This window comes from Cricetulus griseus, chromosome 2, assembly GCF_003668045.3.
Source record: "Cricetulus griseus strain 17A/GY chromosome 2, alternate assembly CriGri-PICRH-1.0, whole genome shotgun sequence".
Lineage (NCBI taxonomy): Eukaryota > Metazoa > Chordata > Mammalia > Rodentia > Cricetidae > Cricetulus > Cricetulus griseus.
In genome coordinates, this window is record NC_048595.1 from 27,388,373 (window position 1) to 27,407,992 (window position 19,620).

The following is a 19,620-nucleotide window of genomic DNA, read 5'->3' on the forward strand; positions in this document are numbered from 1 at the left end:
TCAGACCCTGGGTTTTATTTTATCTTCCAAACAATTGTGAACTAAGGATCAGAGAGGTGGGCAGCCCACCAAGCTACTTAGTCAGAGGCAAATCACCAGCATGTGAGGCCTGGACTGAGTGTATTTGCCTGTAGATGGGAGCCATACACCTTGTATCCAGAGTGACAGCAGCAAGGACAGTGACAGAGAGAGGATCCTTTGATCACCTGGGCTTCTCAATCCCCTTTGAGACTGGGGAAACTGAGGCTCAGAGATGCGACATGACCTGCCCAAGTAGGTGTGTAACAGGGACCACTGCTCTCCGACTCTCACACCTGAGCACTCCAGCTCTCTACTACTTCAGAGCATTGATGACCACAGGGGTGGGTAGGGTGGGGTGGGGTGGGGTGGGGTGGGATCCCTGGAGGGGCACGGGACTCACCTCCTTGATGAAATTCATAAATCGGCCACCAAAGCGCCAGGCCTTGTGCCGATGACACTGCAGGGAGTTCACGGTCATCTGAGGGGCTCGCTGGTAGCACACAGACACGATGTGGACAGCATCGTAGAGCAGGGCTGCATCAGTCTGCAGAGGGCAGAGGCCGGCCTGAGGGCTGCGGCTGTCGCATGCACCTCAGCCCTGCCCCACCTGCCCCTCTCCTACTACACGTTCATGGTGTCCTGGGGGAGGGAACAGGCCCGGAGGCCCAGAGGGAACCCTGGCTTTTTACCCGGAGAGGCCAGCCTCAGTGGTCCTATGAGTCTGTGGATACCTCAGTGCCACCCTCTTTTCTGCAGGCCAGGCTCTCTATCTCCAGACCCTCTGCCCAACTCATTACCAAATCCCACCGACTTCTTACTCCTTTCTTGCCTCCTCAGCCTCACACCTGCCAGCCACAACCCAAGTCCCCATGCTCTTTTTTATGTAATCCATTTTTAGCCATCCTGTGGCTCCATCAGAGGCGGCCCTTGGGGCAGGGGACTGTTGTCCTTGGGACTCTGGCTGATATATGGCAGATCTTACAAAAAGAAGAGTTGTATAGGAAGATGGAAGCAGGAAAGGAAGGAAAAAAGGAAGACAGGAAAGAGGGTCAGGAAGGAAGGAGGGAGGGAGAGAGCGAGGGGAGCTTCTGGGGCCCATCTATCCATCTGCCCACCATACCATCATCACTCCATCCAACAGGCCAGACTCTGCCCGGGGAGCTGCCTGTAGCCGCTCCATGGACCACTTCTCTACAATGGCTGAGACATGGGGGTTGTCCACATTGAGTATGCGGAACCCAGTCAGGTTCACCCCTGAGTAGCGATAGGGTTCCAGGTCTAGTGCGTAGAGATCCTGGAGAGAGAGAGAGAGAGAGAGTTTGATGTGGTTAAGGGATGGCCCGGTTCCCCTCCCTCACCTGCCAGACCTGCGCACCCCTGGGCCTGAGCTGTGGCTCCCTGCAGAGCCCTATGCATGAGGGTGACTGGAATACCCACTGGAGGACTGAATGCAGAGTCCACCCCTTGGATCTCCTGATACTGACCTCACATGCTGACTATGGGAGCCACCATCATGCTTCTTCATCGTCTACAAAATGGGGATCACTCCCCATTATAGGACCAGAAGAACCCTCTCACTTTGGCAGGATGAAGGGTGCTGAGCTTGGGCATCTCCAAGTGACACTGAATGAAGCAGAGAGGCCAGAGTCTTTTTGTTTTTATTTTTTCCCTCATAGAGGGGTCCAAAGGGGTACCAAAGAAATCCACCCCCTTCTTCCCTGACTCTTTTGGAAATCACAGGCAGGGCCTTTGCAACCTGCCTGCTAGGAACAGGTCAGGTCCCATTCAGCCTGGTAGATGGGCAGGCCTTGGCTGACAGCCGGGGACAACAGGGTTTTAAATAAGGCCCAACTGGCCCTGGCCTCTCTTACAGCCCTAACTCAGGCCAATGGGCTGGTGAGACAACGAGCCAAGAGATAGGCAGTGGGAATAGCCAGCTGCCCCTTAGCCGAGAAGACATCATGTGGAGGGCAGCTAGCCTTCACAGGAGCCAAGCAGAGAGCCAAAGGTTCCAAATGCCTCCAAACTCAAGGGGACACAAGACAAAAGTTGTTGTGTGCTTTCAATACATGGAATGGCTGTTTACAGATTACGGGCGCTCCCTAACTCCGCTGGGTTAGGAACTGCTGTAAAAGCTAGTTAAAGCCCAAACTTCTGCTGAACATGAGATTTGTGTCTGGCACAAAAGGTCATCCCCAAGGCTGTGGTTTTATTGCTTTGCAGGAGATTAATCTATTTTGTATGTAACCCGACTGTTCTACTCTATGTCCCTCCTCCCTTAAAACCCCGCTACTCACCCCATCCTTCAAATGCTATGCTTCGCCACCGGACTGTTCCCTCCAGACCCAGAAACACATTCAAATCTACACTTACTTCAGACTAATGTTTTGATTTTCAAAAATAAAACTTGGATAATGTAGACTGGCTGCAAGCCAGGACTGGGGAAACTGAGTCCCTTGTCTGTACTTTCCTGCTTCCCTTCCACTTTGTACCTGAAGCCCACCCACACCCCACCCCTACCCTAGTGCCAACCTCAGATAATAAAAGGGACACAGGCTGGAGCCCATGGAGCAGATCTCACACAATGCTTGAGAGTCCCATGAAGCTCTGAGACACACCTTCCCGGTGCTGAACTCCTGCTCCTCCTGCATTCCCAAGTGGACCCTTTCTGGAAGGCACTGTGTGCATTCGTGTCTCCTTAGCAGAGAAGAGGAGGGCTTGGAGCCCAGGCAAGAAAGTCTCATCTTACCCTACCCAAACAAATACAACCTGCCTCCCAAGTCTGTGCATCTGTGAATTCAACCAACTGCGCACACATGCATGTGCACGCGCGTGCGCGCACGCGCGCATGTGTGTGTGTGTGTGTGTGTGTGTAATTTATTTTAATTTCCCATCTATACTGCACATGCAGACTTTCTTTCTCTCCACAATTCCCTAACAATGTCATGAACCACACAGCATTTACATTGTAAGTTAACTAGAGTTGACTTAAGGGAGATAAGAGCATGTATTGATAATATGTAAATATGATGCAATAGTATATAAGAGACTTGAGCACAGTGCTGGCTAGTTTTTATGTCAACTTGACACAAGCTAGAATTATCTGAGAAGAAAGAACCATACTTGAGAAAATGCCTCCATAAGACTGGCCTGTAGGCAACTCTATGGGGTTCTATCAGGATTAATGATTAATCACAGTGGGTGGGGCCACCCTTTGGCAGGTAGTCCTGGGTTTTTATAAGAAAGCAGGATGAGCAAGCCACAAGAGAGCACGCCTGTAAGTAGTACTCCTCTATGTCCTCTGCATCAGCTCCTCCCTCCAGGTTCCTGGCCTGCTTGAATTCTTGCCCTGAGTTCTTTCCATGATGGACTGTGTTAGTACTCAGGCATCTGTACTGGCCTGTTCTCGGGATTCTGACAGGATTCACTAAGAGCACCACCTGTGCACATTCACTATGCTTCCTTTTAAAGGGCCCTGTCCACCTCCCATCCCCCTCTCTCTTTCTGCCTGTCTCTCTGTCTCTCTGTCTCTGTCTCTGTCTCTCTCTCTCTCTCTCTCTTTCTCTCTCTGCCCCCTTCCTCTCTCCTGCTGCTCCTGTCCCCAGAGGCCAGTCTTTCCCCTTCCCCTTTCCCCTTTTTATGATCCTTTTCTCTTAATAAAAATCCCTTCCACTAGAACTGTGTTGTGTGGCATCTTTCTTGAGCTGTGCAAGTGGAAGTGAAACAAACCCTTTCTTCCCCAAGTTGCTTTTGGTCAGGGTGTTTCATCGCAGCAATAGAAACCCTGACTAGGACAGGCATCTACACAAGTTACTATCCAAGGGGGTTCTGGAGCCAACCCCCTGTGAATACTATGAATACCATAGGACAGCTCGCTATATGGCCCTGCTTCCAGGCCAGTGTTTAGGATGGGGAGGAAGCTGGATAAGAGCAGGAGGCTGTAGGGAAGGGAGTCCACACTAAGATGGCCAGAGGGTGTCTCAATGGTACCAATTTCAGTCAAGACTGAGTGTCTGGGGGACCATCACACCATTTTTACTTTCCTAGCAACTTCCTTTCTTATTTTATGGGTAAGGAAATAGCCCTGGGGTGGGGGTGACTTGCAGAAGAGGTAATTAAGCCACAAGGGCTCTGCCCTCAGCAACACTTGCAGAGGCAGTGTGTTTGTTACTCAGGAGAGGAAAGCCTCTTGAGGAGTTTGGCCAATTTCCTGGTCCCATGTTCAATGGCTCGTCCACCATGCTATGATGAAGCCTAATGGTCCTCACCAGAGGCCAGCACCATGTTCCCAGACCTCCCAGCCCACAGAACTGCAAGCTAGAGAAACTCTTGTTTGTGGCTCACATAGGTTATGACATTCTGTCACATTCCTGATCAGAAAAAAAAAGCACAAACTCCTTAGCATAGATCAGAAACTACCCCTGCATCCTGTTTTCCTGTACCCATTCCCAGTTTTCACTCCACGAAGGCTGAATGACCTGTACCTTATCCTACCTTCCCTTCTAGCTTCTCTTCCTAAGTCAGATGGGTTTGTAGATACCCCAGTCCCTGACAGGTGGAGCTCAAAGTGTCTGTGGGTTGCTCTCTTAGACTCAGAGAGGCATCACCACTTCTCGGAAGCCTCCTCTGATTGTTCCTCTACATACAACAAGGTCTATCAGAGATCCAGCTCTGATCCTGGGATTTTTCAGGCATTCACCCTAGCAGGTAACAATCAATAAGGTCTGGCACCTGACATCCCTACGAGCCCTTGAGCTCTTGAGCATTCTTACCCTGGATGTGGAAAGAAGGGTCAGCCTGGCTCATAACTCCCTGGGTGTCTAAATGTTTACCTTCCCCTTGGAGGAGGCTCTCTGTGAGGATATAAGTTGGGAGTAGCTTGGTGAATGGCCTGGGAAGAAAGGTGAGCCCCTGGTGTGTGTTTGCTTTGAGATCCAACTGGAGCTGAGCTGGGGGGACCATGAACCAATGGTTGCCATGCTCACCCTTCTCAGTATGGGACTCAGCCTCTTCTCAGCTCCAGTGCCGACCTGATGTCTAAGATGTGACAGATGCTATGACAGTAGCCTCCTCAGGGCCTCTGACTCAGTTTACCATCCTGGGGTCCAGAAGCTGACTTGATTCAGTGTGAAGGATGGTGTTTCTGCTTTGGTAGGGAGGCTTGTGCCCTCCCCAGTCCCTAGCTGCAACATTTAATCTGACAAGATAGTCACAGCTGGGGAGGCTTGCTAGTTGCTTTTTTTTTTTTTTTTTTTTTTCCCATAGCTGTGACAACATCCCCGACAGAACAATTCAAGAGAAGAAAGGGTTATTTCAGCTCATGGTTTCAGGCAGTTCCATCCCATCAGAGTCAGGGGGATGGATAGAAAAGCAGTTGACACCACAGAGGTGGGAGTGTGTTTCAACAACTGTTCATACCACGGTAGACCCGGAAGCAAAACGGATGGCAGGAACCAGGGACTGGGCATGACCTTGAAGTATCTATTTCTAGCAGCTGGCCCCACCTCCTGACAAAGATCTTAGAGCCTCCAAAACATATTGTCCCCAGCTATGGAACAAATATCCAAAGCATGAGCTGAGCTGGCCGGGGGATTCTTGATTGAAATCATAATGGGTTCTAATGGGTGACAAGGTTGGAGCTGCTTCCTTTCATGTCACTCTCTGGTCTGGGCTTTCCTACGTTTCCTAGGGCTAGGGACTCCGAGTACCCCTATCCCTGTGACAGGAGAGCAGTGACAGTGAGGAGATGGTGAAGAGGCCTCTTTGTCCAGTCTGTTACTGTTTTTTTGTTCAAACTGCCCTGGGCCAAGACCCTAAGTGCTCAACACGGTGAACTGTGGGCAACTTTGCAGCTTGGCAAAAAGTTGCATTTCCGATGCCAAATGTTGACACACTGAATTCAGTGTCGACTGGGGACCTTTTAGAAACATTCAGCATAACATAATAGACTAATTCATTAGCACCCCATGGGTCTGAATGGGGAGAAGCCGATGCTCGGAAAACATGGCCTCAAGGAACGACAGATGAAAATATCTTTCCCATGATGTAACTGTTATTGCCGGGAAGTGGCATTAATTGTGATTGCTTATCTATTAATTTATTATAATTCTTTTTTTCACCTCCAGGCTCTTACCTACACATGACATGCACCAGGGGCTCAGCTGGGGCTGATTAGCACAGGGTTATCTGGGAATGGCTCAAAGCTGGCTGACACCGATAATGGCAGCTAGGGTAATTAAAACGTCTTCTGCATGGGAGAAGCGTCTTTGGAGAAATTTTTTGAGGGGAAGGGTTGATGATGTGCATTTCCTAAGATAAATGCCAAATGCCATTCCCCTTCCCACTACAGCCACCACTGACCAATGGGCAAGAAATGGAGAGTCACGAGGTAGAGCCCTGAGCCAACAGGGCTGGAAGAAAGATCCTGAAGCTAGCAACAGGCTGTGACCAGGGAAGAGGACTTTGGGAGGCACAGTGGATGCCCTGGCACATGGAGGCTACTGGGAGTGCCATGGAAGACACCTGATACACCACCCACCATAAAGGGGTCTGCACTATAATGGCCACCACTTCCTGGAAGAGCCTGGTCTCCTATGCCTCAGAAAGGGGCTGGGGCCGGGGTGGGGGGAGAACAGTGCCCCGAAGCAGCCATGGGCCAGAGTCAGAGTGAGAGCCTAAGCCAGTATCATGGATCTGTTGTGAGACTCTGGGCCAGTCATGTGATCTCTCTTGGTGTGGAGCAGAAAGCACACTCTCCCCTTGTGGCCTCGAAGGGAAAACCAGAGGATGTAGGCAAAGGACATAAGTGTGGGCGCTGCTGGGATATGTGAAGATTCTGTTTACCCCGTTAGTGTCAGTCACCATGCTGGACCACTATGGCCAGGCATCACAAAGAGTCTACCTGCCAGAGAAGGCTGGGACACTGCAGTGACAGTTGTCGGCAGAGGGTTTGGAAGCTGGAAAGCTTGTGCTGGGGAACTCTCTGCTGTCTGCTGTTGCTGAGTCACCTCTCTGAGTCTCAGTTTCCATTTTGAGGGGGAAATGTCACAGCTCCCATGGACGTTTGTTTTGAGGGATGGAGGACACACAGGAAGCAAAAGCGGGAGGTGCTTAGTGGATTTATTGGACACACACAATGGTAAGTACCAAGTGTTGCTCTAGCGCCTTGCACTGTCGATGCTTTGAACACTGACCCTATCAAGTAACACTGCTATTGTCACTGTTTTACAGATACAGGCATGAGGCAAAGAGAAGGAGGTGCCTTGTCTAAGGAAGTGAGCTATTTTTTTTTTTTTTTGTGTGGAGGTGGTGGTATGTGAGTGGTATGTACATGGTGTGTACACACCTCTGCGCAGAGACCAGAGGAAGATGTTGGGTGATCTGTTCTCTCACTCACCTCCTTGAACTTGGAGCCAGGCTGGAGTCCAGGAAGCCCCAGGAACCTTCTGTCCCTACCAGCTCCAGCCACTACCATGGTTGTAAGTGTGCACGGCCACACTGGGCTTTTTAATGTGATTCTGGATATTTGAACTCAGTTCCCATGCTTGAACAGCAAGTACTCTTAACCCCTGAGCCACCTCCCCCAACAATGAAGTATCTTCATCCCAATCAGACACACCAGAGTCCAGGGTCTTAATTGCAAGGGATGCTGAGTACTGATCATGCTGATTACGGTCTAATTTGTATGGCAGTCATTCATCCACTCAGGCATCACACAGCACCTGCCGTGGGCCAGGCACTCCGTGGGCACTACAAGTAGTCAGCCTTGCTCACACAGGAAGTTCGGAGCTCGTGTGTGAGCTCTGTGTCAGGAGGGACCATCTCTGTTCATCCTCCCAGCTCAGAGCCGGAGGTCTCAGCATCTGAAAAGAACAGCTGCACCGTGGAAGCAAGGTCTAGGGTAAATGCATACTGCACGGGCCTGGAGGGGGTCTGGGGTGCTAGAACACTTTTTCTGAAACCTTTGATCTTGATCTCCATGGAAAATGGTATCACTTCAGAAGACACTGGGGCCAGGGTGCTGTCATCTCTAGTCTTGGTCTGGAATGCTGCCAAGGATTGAGCACCTTGCCCTAAGTTCCCAGTGACTTTCTAGGACACAGAATGGCAGACAGAGGTTGCAGTGAGGTGATCCCTTATGGAGAAGGTGCCAGGTCTCAGTTCCCAGTTCTCAGGGTTCCTGTCTCCCCACGGTGTTTTCATCAGGTGCCCAGGCCTGATTTACAGTCGGCAGAGCAGGCTCTGAGCACTGACTGCCTGGGCACAGAGTGTTGTGAATGGAGGGTGTGTGGCAATCAGGACGTGCCGGTGACTAATCCATGCTGGAGAGAAACTCTCGCTGGCAGCAGTGGCTCACTGCTGTGGTATAAGTGCTTACATGGCTGACTGCAGGCTAAGAATACAACATGGAGCTGTGAGAACACGGCTGATTCTCTTACTCCAGTGTGAGCCAACTCCAACACATCACTGGAGAGCTAACCTGCCTCTTGGCCTTTGCACATGCTGTTCCTTCTGGGCAGAACACCCCCCCCCCCACACACACACACCTATCAGTGAGCTCTTATTGATCCTACAAAGCCTAGCTCAAGACACCTACTTTTTCTAGGAAGCCTGCCTCTAACTTCCCACCTGCTATCAGCCCTACAACCCTTAACATCTCCTTGTACTGCGCCCCATGTCCGTCTGCCCGAGGTCAGCTGTATCTGAGCCAGACACATAGAGGAAGATGGACTGGAAGGCCTCAGTGCTAGCCACCTTGAAATTGCCAGCTTAGTCCAGATGCTGGGTGAAGACTGGTGACTGGTGCTCTATAAATGAAGAAATCATCTAGAGGATTGTAGGGCTGCAGGGGTGGGGGTCAGGTCCCTGAATGAGGGAGGGCAAGGAGGGAGAGAGGGTGCAGCTGGCTTCAAGGCCAGGCAGCTCAGCAGCAGTGCCCTCTGTGACCCAGGACGCCATGATTCTTCTGATCTCAGATCACAACTAATTATTCTAATGGCTTTAAATGGCCCTAAATGTTTTCCGAGTTTGGACAGGACCCATCTGGAGCCAGCAGGTGGGCTGGCCCCAGTGACAGCAGGGGGTTACTTCAGAATGGATGGGGCAGGATCCAAGGTGGTCATTCCAGGTGTGACAGGAGGCCTCTGACAGGTGTGGGGGGCAGTCTAAAGAGTGCTAATAGCCACTCACTCCTGCTCTAAACCAAGCTCTGCTCTCCCCTGGGCCTGATCAGATTACTAGGCCTCCCAAGGAGGTAGAAGCCCATTTTGTAGAGGAAGAAACTGAGGCATGGGAGGTCTGGGTGACTTACCCAGGGTCCCCCATACTAGTCAGCAGAGAAGTTGCTCTCCACTCTGGCTCCAAAGACTTTTCAAAAGTGGGCAGTTCACAGAGATATCATGGTGGTCTCACCTGGAGCAACAGCTACAGCCTTGAGAAGGCTTGGGTCTGCTCCAACTATAGAACTGTCCCCAGTAGGCCCGCCCAGGCCCAGCTCAAGTAGCCTTCATTCCCAGAGGCCCCACCCTTGCTCACAGGACCCAGCAGTACTTTACCAGAGTGGTGAAGATGAAGTGGTAGTATTCAGTCATCATGCCCATGGCCATGGCCTGTGGGGAAGCAGAGTGTTAGCCAGGGGCATGGAACACTCTATCAGCCCTCCATTCACCAGGGCCAGTGGAGCTGGGGCACAGGACAGGCCATAGATCGTATGAAGTTGTCTGCTAAGGTCCACTGCTGTGTATAGCAAAATCACTTGGGGGAGTTCCCAGTGTGGGGTTTGGGGCCACAATCTCCCCAAGTTCCCAATTCAGCAGGGCAGGGGGGAGATGGTCAGCTGTCTGGATTTTCAGTCAGTATCTCTGGGCCTGTCACTCAGACATGCTGACAGAAGCTCGAGCCTCCTCAAGAGCCTGGCTCTGCATAGTGGAGCTCTTCCAGTCAGCCAGGCTGTAGGGGGATGTCCTTAGAGTGAGCATCCCCCAGGAGCAATGAAGCCTCCATGCTTCCCTGATCCCATCAGGCCACACGACACACCACACACTCCTCTGGGATTGTTAGTACACAGCCGCACGAGGTCTCTGGGTGATGTATCCTGTGTGTTTTATTAGAAGCCTGTAATCTATAACACTAATGACTGTAATGCATTTTCGACAGAGTTCCTCAGAAAGCAGGGCCCACCAAGGGTTCTGGAGGAAAATGTCAGGGGGTCAAATATACCTTGAACTGCTGCATGCTCTCTGCCACCCTCGTCCATGCTGTGAGGGCTGGGAGGAGGCCAGCAGCCGGGAAAGGCCTCAACCCCCTTTAATCCACTTTTAGCTCAGCCCAGGGTCCTCATCTGTAACTCTAGATGTTTTGCAGGCAGACAGACCTGAGACTAATCTGAATTCCTGGCTGGATGACCTCAGGCCCGCTGCTTTGCCTTCAGCCTTGCTCTCTTCACCTGTCAATGGCTGTAATAATAGCCCCCTGCTTCCAGGGTCAATGAGGAGGGACAGATACCTGCTGAGGGACTCTTTGGTAATCAATTCTATGACTGTCATTCTGTCACACATGCAGGGAAGAGAGGGGAGGCCTCAGGACAGTGAAGGTTACAGGACTTTTGCACAGGTATTCGCCACAGGGACCCTAAGGCCTCTCCAGGTCCAACATCAGAACCCCCATCTCTTCTGTCCCGTCTCACCGACACCCCCAGAGATGTTTGAGGAGGGATTATGAATGACCTCTGCCCACAGAGGAGGAGGTGATGGCCGTGGGAACAGAGGATCATCATGGCTGGAGAACCATTCTCTTCTGCCATCCTTGCAAAGCTCAGCAGATTGTTTAGAGAGCAGGTGCCATGGCTATGGGGAATTAGTCACTGGGAGAGGCATCTGGGGATGGTACTGAGAAGCTGAGGCCCTTGGTTCACACCCACACCCCACCAAGGCTGTTCTCATGCCTCTTGGCAGCCTGGTGGGGTGGACTAGGAGGCAGTGTTTATTCTGGGGTACTCTGAACACTAGGACATGACATCTTTAGAACAACGGGAGTAAAAGAACAATTATATTGCTGGTGCAACTGAGGCACAGAGTCATAGCGGCCCCCAGCGTCATTCAGGCAGCCAGAGAGACAGCTAGGATGCTTCCTGAGGTCAAGCCCTGTACCTGGGAAAGATGAGGTGGAGCTATGCCAGGCGCCCACCCTAACCCCTCGGCTTGAACAGTGCTAACCCACCTGCTTGAGGATCTGAGCTGCCATGGTGTGGCTGCAATCAAAGATGATGCGGAACTCCCGGCCCCGCTTCATCTCCTTGAGCAAGGGGCGTGAGTCATCTGAGTCGATGGGGAGCTGGCGGATCTTCAGGCGAATGTTGTACCTGGATGGAGCCATGATGAGCTCCTGCAGCCGGATGAGACCTGGGGTCCAGGACACAGAAGGCACACATGAACATGCATGCATAAAACATCTCAGGCATCTATTCAGGTACCTCCATGAAGTATTCCTTCTTTTCTCTGTTCAGAAAGGATTCCCTGCCCCCAAACCTCCCCCAATATCCACTCCAGCTCAGAGGGCTCTTCCCTTAGCCTGCTCTGCCTGTCCCCATTCTCCCCTCATTCTGCCGTGACTAGTGCCCCATAGCACCTGGCCTAGGGCCTTGACACTTAGGGAGTATTCAAATAATGTTTCTATAATTGGATTGACTTACTGTTTTCTTCTCCCCACACTGAAAAATCTATTCTCCACCTTGGCATTTTGTAAAACCACTTAATCTGGGGACTTCCAGGGAAAACAGAATGTCACTTCCTGGAGACAAATGGCTTGCTTAGGTCTAATTAAGTTCATTTCCTTCCCTATTTCAAGCTTCATTCTTGCTGACTCCTCTGTGGATTCTGGGAGGGAGGCTGCTTGCTGCTTTCCATTGCCCCTACCCAGGCCCACTGAAGGAAGGTTGAGCCAGCAGGTGCTCTCTACCTCCTGCATTGTGCCCTTAGCTCAGGCTCAGCAGCTGTACACAGTTCACACAGCCACATTCCATAGACCATGGTTCACATACCCCTGTTCCACCCCCACTCACTTATCCCAAGCAACTCTGCCCCATCCCATGTTTATATACTCAGGAAGGATCCTACCCAGCTAAAGGAACAAAGTACATGGCCCCAACCTGACCAACCAGCACATTCACTGGGAATAGAAACACAGGGGATCTGTGATGAATAATGGCAGGTAAGAAACAACCGTTTTTTATGCAAGCAAGGAGGATATAAGTCTGGGGTCACTGAAATAACCAGAGATATGATCCATCAGGGTGGATGTCAGAGAAGATGAAAAGGGGAGGAAACATGTCCTAATGGCACCCATGTGAACCTCTGGGTCAAACAGTACTGTACACTGATGCTGTCCTCCAAAGTCTTAGTAAAGGCTACCAGTAAGAACCACACACACGAGAGCCTGGGCAGTGTTGGTGTACACCTTTAATCCTAGCATTTGAAAGGCAGAGGCAGGGAGATCTATGAGTTCCAGGCCAGCCTGGTTTACAGAACGAGTTCTAGGACAGCCAAAGCTACACAGAGAAACCCAAATTCAAAAAAAAAACAAACAAAAACAAAATGTTGATTCTAAAGAACCACACACGCATACACATACCTGTGTTTCTTAAGCTAACGGGCACTGAAAAAAACTTTGTCGTCACTCATTACAGTGTTTCCTATCTGGGCAGCATCTCCCTTCTTGGTTATTCAAGTCTAGATCCCTTCCAATGGAATCCTACTTTCCAAAGCAACCCTGAGGACACAGCATAAATCTATCTAGTTCTCCCATTCCTGGGGGCTTTGCTTCCACCAGCTTCCTGTGCCAGGGAGGCTATAACCAAACCTCCTAAAGAGCTCCAAAATTTTCATTGGTTCTGGATACACAGGTGGAAGAATCCTGCTTCCAATAGGCCTCCGAGCTCCTGACACCAGAGTACATAAGAGAGGGGAGGGGTGAGCAGAAAAGGAGGGGCCACAAGCTACCCCTCATACCCAGAACCCCAACTTCTCCAGCAGTTCTGGCCTCTCACATTGTTACCCGGAGGCCTCCATGCCCCCTTCACCCCTACCCCCTCATTTTTCTGACTCCTGTCCAGCATCAGCAGGCTTGTGGGCTCTGGAGACCCAGATCATGAGGATAGGGACAAGTTGGATGCTGGAGTGGAAGCCACCAGGGCTGTCTTGTCAGCCAAGCACATCACCCCGTGTAATGCATAACGACCCACATTCTCCAGCAGCAAATGTCAGACTTCCTTCCCATCAGCACAGTCCCTGAGGAGACTGAGGCTCCTTCTGGCCCACCTCCAGAGGACCAGGCTGTCTGTGTTTGCCCGAGACCGAGCTTTCCTTCGCCTGCCTCCTTAATCAATCCCTCCCAGAATATCCCCACTGAATCACGGTTGTTGGAATGGCGTTTTTCACTTACGAAGCACTTCTGTGCTTGTAGCCCCATTTAGCCATCTCCGGATCCTGGGAGGCATGCAGAACAGGGACCTCCATGCTGGTGGAGCTGATAAGGAAATGGAGGGCCACAGAGGTTAAGGGACCTCCCTTAATTCTGAGCCAGGCCACAAACAGGATCAAGTTTTGAGAAGCAGTATTTTGCCTTCTAGGCAGAGACCTTTCTCTCTACCCTAAGGCTTTTTCCCTGCCTAAACCTTTTCCTTTCAGCCCTGGCAGGAGTTTGTGCACAGATTGGATTAAGAAGGTGGAAACAAGGCACAGCTCAAAGGTCACCTCCTCCACAGCCACTCTCCTTGAGGCTACTACTGTGAAGAGGATGAGCCAAGCTCCTCATCCCTCCCTAGATTCATACCCTTTCCACGGAGCTGGTGAGCCCGCCCACCAGGCTCAACATTGTCATTTGGTTTGTTCAGTGGGATATTAACAAACATGATGAAACTCCACACTGGCTGATTCTCTTGCTCCTTGGCCATAGTTAGGACAGCTATGCCTGGGTTAGCCTGCTGGAGGACAGAAACACATGGAGGAGAGCCAAGGGCAGCCTAGAGCTACCAGCAGGCAGGCAAGTAAGCCAGCTGAAACCAAAGAAGCAGCTGGCCAGGCCCAGTAAGCCGCTGACCTGGTAGACGCAGGAGCCAAAGCAATGTTTGTTGTTTTAGGCCACTAGATTTTTGGGGGTGGTTTGTTACACAGCTTATTATAGAAAGAGCTAACAGATGCATCCTCGGCTGGCATGCCAAAAGGAGTGTGGCAATGTGCCAGTCCTCATGACTGTTAGGAGCCAGGCAGTGTCCATCTTACTCCCATTTGACAGTGCCTAGGAATAGTAGACATGGGCTCCATGAACTGTAGAAGACCATCTTTTAGAAGGTTCAAAGCCAGATCTTTATTGTTGATAAGGGGTATGAGTCACATTAAGACAGATTTCTTTGTCTCCTTCCTGCTTGGGGTATTGGCGTCTGGTGCTGTCAGGAGCTGCAGCAACACTGCTGTGCCCAGGAGGAGAAGGTTAAGAGGGGTGCAATCATATCCACACAGCACCTTGAGCTGCTAAATGAGCCCTAGAAAGGTCCAGCCCATACCCTCTGTCAACAAGAAAACTGATTGAGGTGATTTGGTTTGTCCCATCAGCTAAAACATGCTCCTGGACATAACCCTGCCACACTTAGCCAGTGCCTGCTAAAGACACTGTGCTCCCACCCAGTGGTGGTCCAGCCTGGTGAAATGTCTTAGTTGGAAGAGTATGGCTTCTGCTTCCCACTTCTTATTTTCAATGCTATATTACTGTTCAATGAACATCTGAATCCTAGAACCCATTGTTTTCTTGAGCAAACCCCATCTCTCACTGTCTCCGCTATAAGTACTTTTTAAACTGAACTAAACTGAGACAAATTGAAAATCAAACTGCATTAAACGCTAATGAAATATTTCAACAAAGAGTACATTAGGCACTGGGAAGGTGAAGAAATGAAGGCATGGTTATCCCATATTTTTTGAATGGCTAATCAGATTATAGGAGAGTCAGGGTGCTGGGAGTATATCTCAGTGGGTAAAGTGCTGGCCTAGTATGCCCAAGGCCTGGTTTTGATCACCAACATATTGTACAAAAAAAGGAGTGGAGGAAATGGTACTATCTGGAGGTCACTGGCAATTCCAGGCCATTAGAGCCGAGGACCTAGCACATGAATTTGTGAGTAGACCTAGGGCTCTAAGACAGGAAGCTGCAAGCTTAAGCTTCAGCCCTGAGCAGTGCCACTCACATGGTGCCTGTCATCCTGGCATATCTCCTTGCAAAGCCTAGAGGCTCTGCACCCCTGGACAATGCTTCAAGCCAGGATCCGCTATGCCCACTTACTTGTGACACTACAGCCATCCTGCCCATATCTGTTTCTTCTCTTCCATTCTGTTCCCAAGTTCTCTTTCAGGCAACCCCTTGAGGTGATGCCTGGCTTCCTTTGTTCTTGTGGGGGACCGTCCAATCCGCCCAGCCTTTTGCTCTCCTTCCAAACCACCTCACACTCGGCTCTCAGGGGGTGTCTACTGAAACCCGGCTTTCATTATTCCACGGCTACGCTCGACAGCACTCAGTGGTGCTCTGTTACACACAACATAAAGTCTGAAGCCCGAGGCTGGATGTCAGACCTGCACAGCCAGGCGAATCCCGTCTGTCTCGCTTTCCCTGCTCACACTCCATACTCAATCCTCTTCCCAGCCAGGCTGGCGTCTCCATAACACTGCCCCACCCTCTCTCCTCTGCTCACACTATTCCTTCCGCCTGCTATGCCCACAACATGCCCTATTCTGCCCTTCTGTCCCCCTATCTTCAAGGTACAGGGCAAATCTCTCTCTTCTTCTGATAAGTCAGCACACACCAGCCAAGGCCACAGAGCTCTCCCAACCTCCAGGTACCTAGAGCTCTGACTACCTGTCCTTTCCACTTGATTCTCAGCTCCGATGCCCGAGAGTTACCAGTGCCCTACAGCCAGGCACCTGCTCTCCTAGCCTATGATTAATTCCTCAAAAAATAGGGGAGTGGTTTATTCATTTCTACATCCTTATACCACTTCCTACAAGACTTGATTTTCAACTCACCCCAAGTCAGTTCAGCCAGTGCTTTAAAAATGTCCACACTGTACCAAGCCTTGTGCTGAGGCCTTGAGGCACAGAGAACCTATGATTGGGAAGCAAAAATGCATTCACAAATGTTTTTGCAGCAGTTCTCAACCTGTGGGTCGTGACTCCCACGGGGGTCATATATCAGATATCCTGAATATCAGATATTTACATTACAATTACATTACATTACAATTCATAACAGTAGCAAAGTTACAATTATGAAGTAGTAACGAAAATAATTTTATGGTTGGGGGTCACCACACCATGAGGAACGATATTAAAGGATCACAGCATGAGGAAGGTTGAGAAGCACTGACTTAGAAAAGGAAGACCACCAAGTTGCAGAGACACTAGAGGGGACTGGAGACCATGGAGTACCCCATGGTGACAGAGTTTCATGCTGGGATCTTGGGAGGTAGGCCAGCGTTTGAGGACTGGTACTAACATGGGGCTCTGTAGCTGTTTATAGAATTCTGAGATGGATAAAGAGCACCCTGATAACTTGTCTGTGGGCTTTCAACCGCTCCTCCTGCACCCCATTAGGAGGTAATCAAGAGCTGACATGGAATGGCAGGTAGCTGAGAGCTGGAGGGCTTGTCAAGGCTGGGTGCCCCACCTCTCCACACATATGAGAAGAGCCAGGCGAGATGGGTTAAGTGACTTGCCAAGGTCACTGTCGCTGAAGAGGCTGGGCTAAGAATTTTCTTGAGATTCAAGTCTTTGGAAAGAAAGAGAAACCGGCTCTGTGCTGGCTAATAGTAGTGGCCTTGGGCTCAGACAGGCCAGCAGGATGGTGTGGGCTATGATACTGGCTGCTGACAGTGGGCAGGCTCTGTTACCTTGCTGAATCAGTTTGTTGCCTTGTTTCTGATTTACCACCCCACAGAGAGGCTGGAAGACGTGGAATTAAATGAGACTATCCTGGCGCTGCTTGACTCGTGGTACATACAGCAGTCTCTCTCATGCCCTCCGCATTCTTGTCTCTCCTCATCCCCTGACTCTGTGTTCTCCCATAACACACATTTTGCCAAGGTCCAAAGGAAAGGCCCAGAATGTTTGCTGAAGCCCTTAGTGCTATCCGCTCTAGGCCTACACCAAGGGGCCCAGGCCTTGGGAAGTAAAGGGTACCACACTATCCTAAGAGGGTTCTGGAAGGTGAGTACCACGATAGATTTGGATGGGTAGGCAGGACTGGGATAAGCTGGCTCTGTGCAGAGGAATGAAGTCCAACGTGATTCCACTTGGGCAAGGCATAAGTGCAGGACGGGTACCTCTGCACGGGGTCGGGGTCCAGCTTCAGCTGAAACTCAGAACCCAGGCTTTTCCTTCCTCCTCACTGGTGGATGAGACCCAAGCCTAGAGCGAGCTTGGTCAGACCTGACCCTGGCTGGGGACAGCAATCATGTAAGTTTGCAGGAAGCTGGTGTCTGAGTGCAGTGGGCATGAACAGTGAACAGGGGTGGCTGGGGGTTGGCAAAGAAATGGGGGAAGGGTGCTGTGTGCAGGTGACAGGACGATCAGGAACTAACCTCCCCTGCGCTTCCAGTCAGGTTTCTATGTATACTCTTCCCTCTATTCCTGAGCCTCCCCATGGGGAGGTGAAGGCAGGGAGTGGCAGCCCAGCCAGCAGGTGGGAGAGCAGGGATTTCCATGGCCATGGGAGTGTGAGCACCGGTCAATGCTTGGCAAGCGCCAACCACAGATCCTGGTACTCTGCTACGGAAGATGATGCAGGTGTACTGGGGAGGGGAGAGTCAGGTGTGAGCCGGGCTGGGGTTGAATAAGGTATGCGTGCAGCTGGTATGCACGGGTGTGAGAGATCCTAGCAGCGAGTGTCAGTGCTGTTGGTGTCTGGTGTAGATGGGACCGACCTTCTCCTGGGAGGCAGCTCTGCTAGGCAAGCAGACAACCCTAATCTTGGGGCTCTGCTCGCTTCCCCTTTCCTCCAGTCTCAGCAGGTCTAACCACCCACCTGTGCTATCATCATAGACCACAGTGGCTGATCGCCACTTGAGGGACTGGACCAAGTCGAGGATGGCGTGGCTGAGAGAGGCGTAGTCGGGGTAGAGGTTCACGTAGAAGGTATCCTTGTTGTCCAGGGGATGGTGTTTCCAGCGCAATTGGATGTGGGGCACCTCCAAGGCGTTGCAGATGGACTGGACTGCATTGGTGCATGAGCCCTGTGATGGCCCAAAGATGGCTACAACACCCAGCGCCAACTGGTCACAGGCTGCAAGAGAGTGGAGGGGGACACAGGGGTCAGTGAGGTTTTATGCACACTGGGAGTGGGCAGTCATTTGGACAATCCCATGAACCCATGAGAGAAAGATCCAGAAGTACTCTGGGCAGTGAGAATAACTCATGAAGTCCCAGTTTCCTCATCTGTGCAACGGGGCTGTAACAGGCTCTCCTTCATCTGACACCAGAGAGGTAAGAAGAAACAATTATAAGCCCAGCTGTGGAGCGCACCAACCCTATAGCACGCTATACAACCGTGATGTCTTCGTGGGTGGCATCCCAGATTCCAGACAAATAGAAAAGCAAACATCTACTGACTGGGGACTCCTGCTTCTACCTCCCTGTTTCCTAAGACCTGATATTAACATCTCCCTTCTCTTTCAGTGATGCCATCTGGATGTTTAAGGTGCCTCTTAGACCTGTGTTCCACCTTCATTTCTGTTGCTGTGATATAATATCCTAAAAGCAACTTAGGAGAGAATGGGTTTATTTGAGTTTACAAGTGACAGTCCACCTCGGTAGGGAAATCACAGCAGTGGCTTCAAACAACTAGTCGCATCATAGCCACAGTCAAGAGCAGAGAGAAATGAATGCATGCATGCTTGCTTGCTCTCAGTTCAATTTCTCTACTCTTAGTTTAGGATCCTCTACCTAGGGAATACCTCTGCATCTGTAGGTTTTACTGGGGAAGCCATGACTGCCTTGTCTCCAACAGCAGCTCCAGTCCACGCTCTCTAAGCTCTATACTCCATAGAGATTTTGTTTAAAAGATTTGTAAAATGGGGTCTCCAAGACTAAATAATGAACCACTGGGAAGGCTGACACATTGTTAAAGTCTTCTTTCCTCTCCTACATTGATGAATACACCAATCCCAGCCCATCCCGTCTCTTTTACATACATACAGGCCCAAGTATGTGTGTGCACACACACATGCACCAAATGTGATAATTTTTTTAAAGGATGTACACCTCTGCTAGGATGTTCAGACTGAAGATTTGACAGAATGACTTGTGTCCGCTCAAAAAAAAAAAAAAGAAAGAAAGAAAAAGAAAAAAGTAAAGAATATCAAAAAACCACCCTTACACCACTCCAAAAAATAAATCTGCTTCATGAGCTCTCACTTTGCTCTGACCTTGAAACAGGCAACCAAAGATGTAGCATCTCTTCCATTCCTTAAATGACCACCCTTTTATGTGATGCTCCTATCTTGGACCAAGGGCTGAGCATCATGTTTGGCTGAGACAGGAGTCAGTAGAACGGGCGCCAGGT

The 19,620-nt window shown here is 50.5% G+C and overlaps 1 protein-coding gene across 2 annotated transcripts in view; it reads right to left on the reverse strand.

The window, feature by feature from the left end:
• Grik3 (glutamate ionotropic receptor kainate type subunit 3) overlaps positions 1 to 19,620 on the reverse strand; it is a 214,035-nt gene that overhangs the window by 52,844 nt on the left and 141,571 nt on the right. For both annotated transcript variants that reach the window (XM_035438913.1, XM_035438914.1), the window contains exons 3-7: positions 18,085 to 18,342; positions 11,239 to 11,420; positions 9,576 to 9,629; positions 1,142 to 1,315; positions 422 to 565 (exon numbers count right to left, since the gene is read on the reverse strand). In XM_035438913.1, the coding sequence (XP_035294804.1) occupies positions 422 to 565; positions 1,142 to 1,315; positions 9,576 to 9,629; positions 11,239 to 11,420; positions 18,085 to 18,342 (812 nt within the window). The remainder of the gene's footprint in view (positions 1 to 421; positions 566 to 1,141; positions 1,316 to 9,575; positions 9,630 to 11,238; positions 11,421 to 18,084; positions 18,343 to 19,620) is intronic.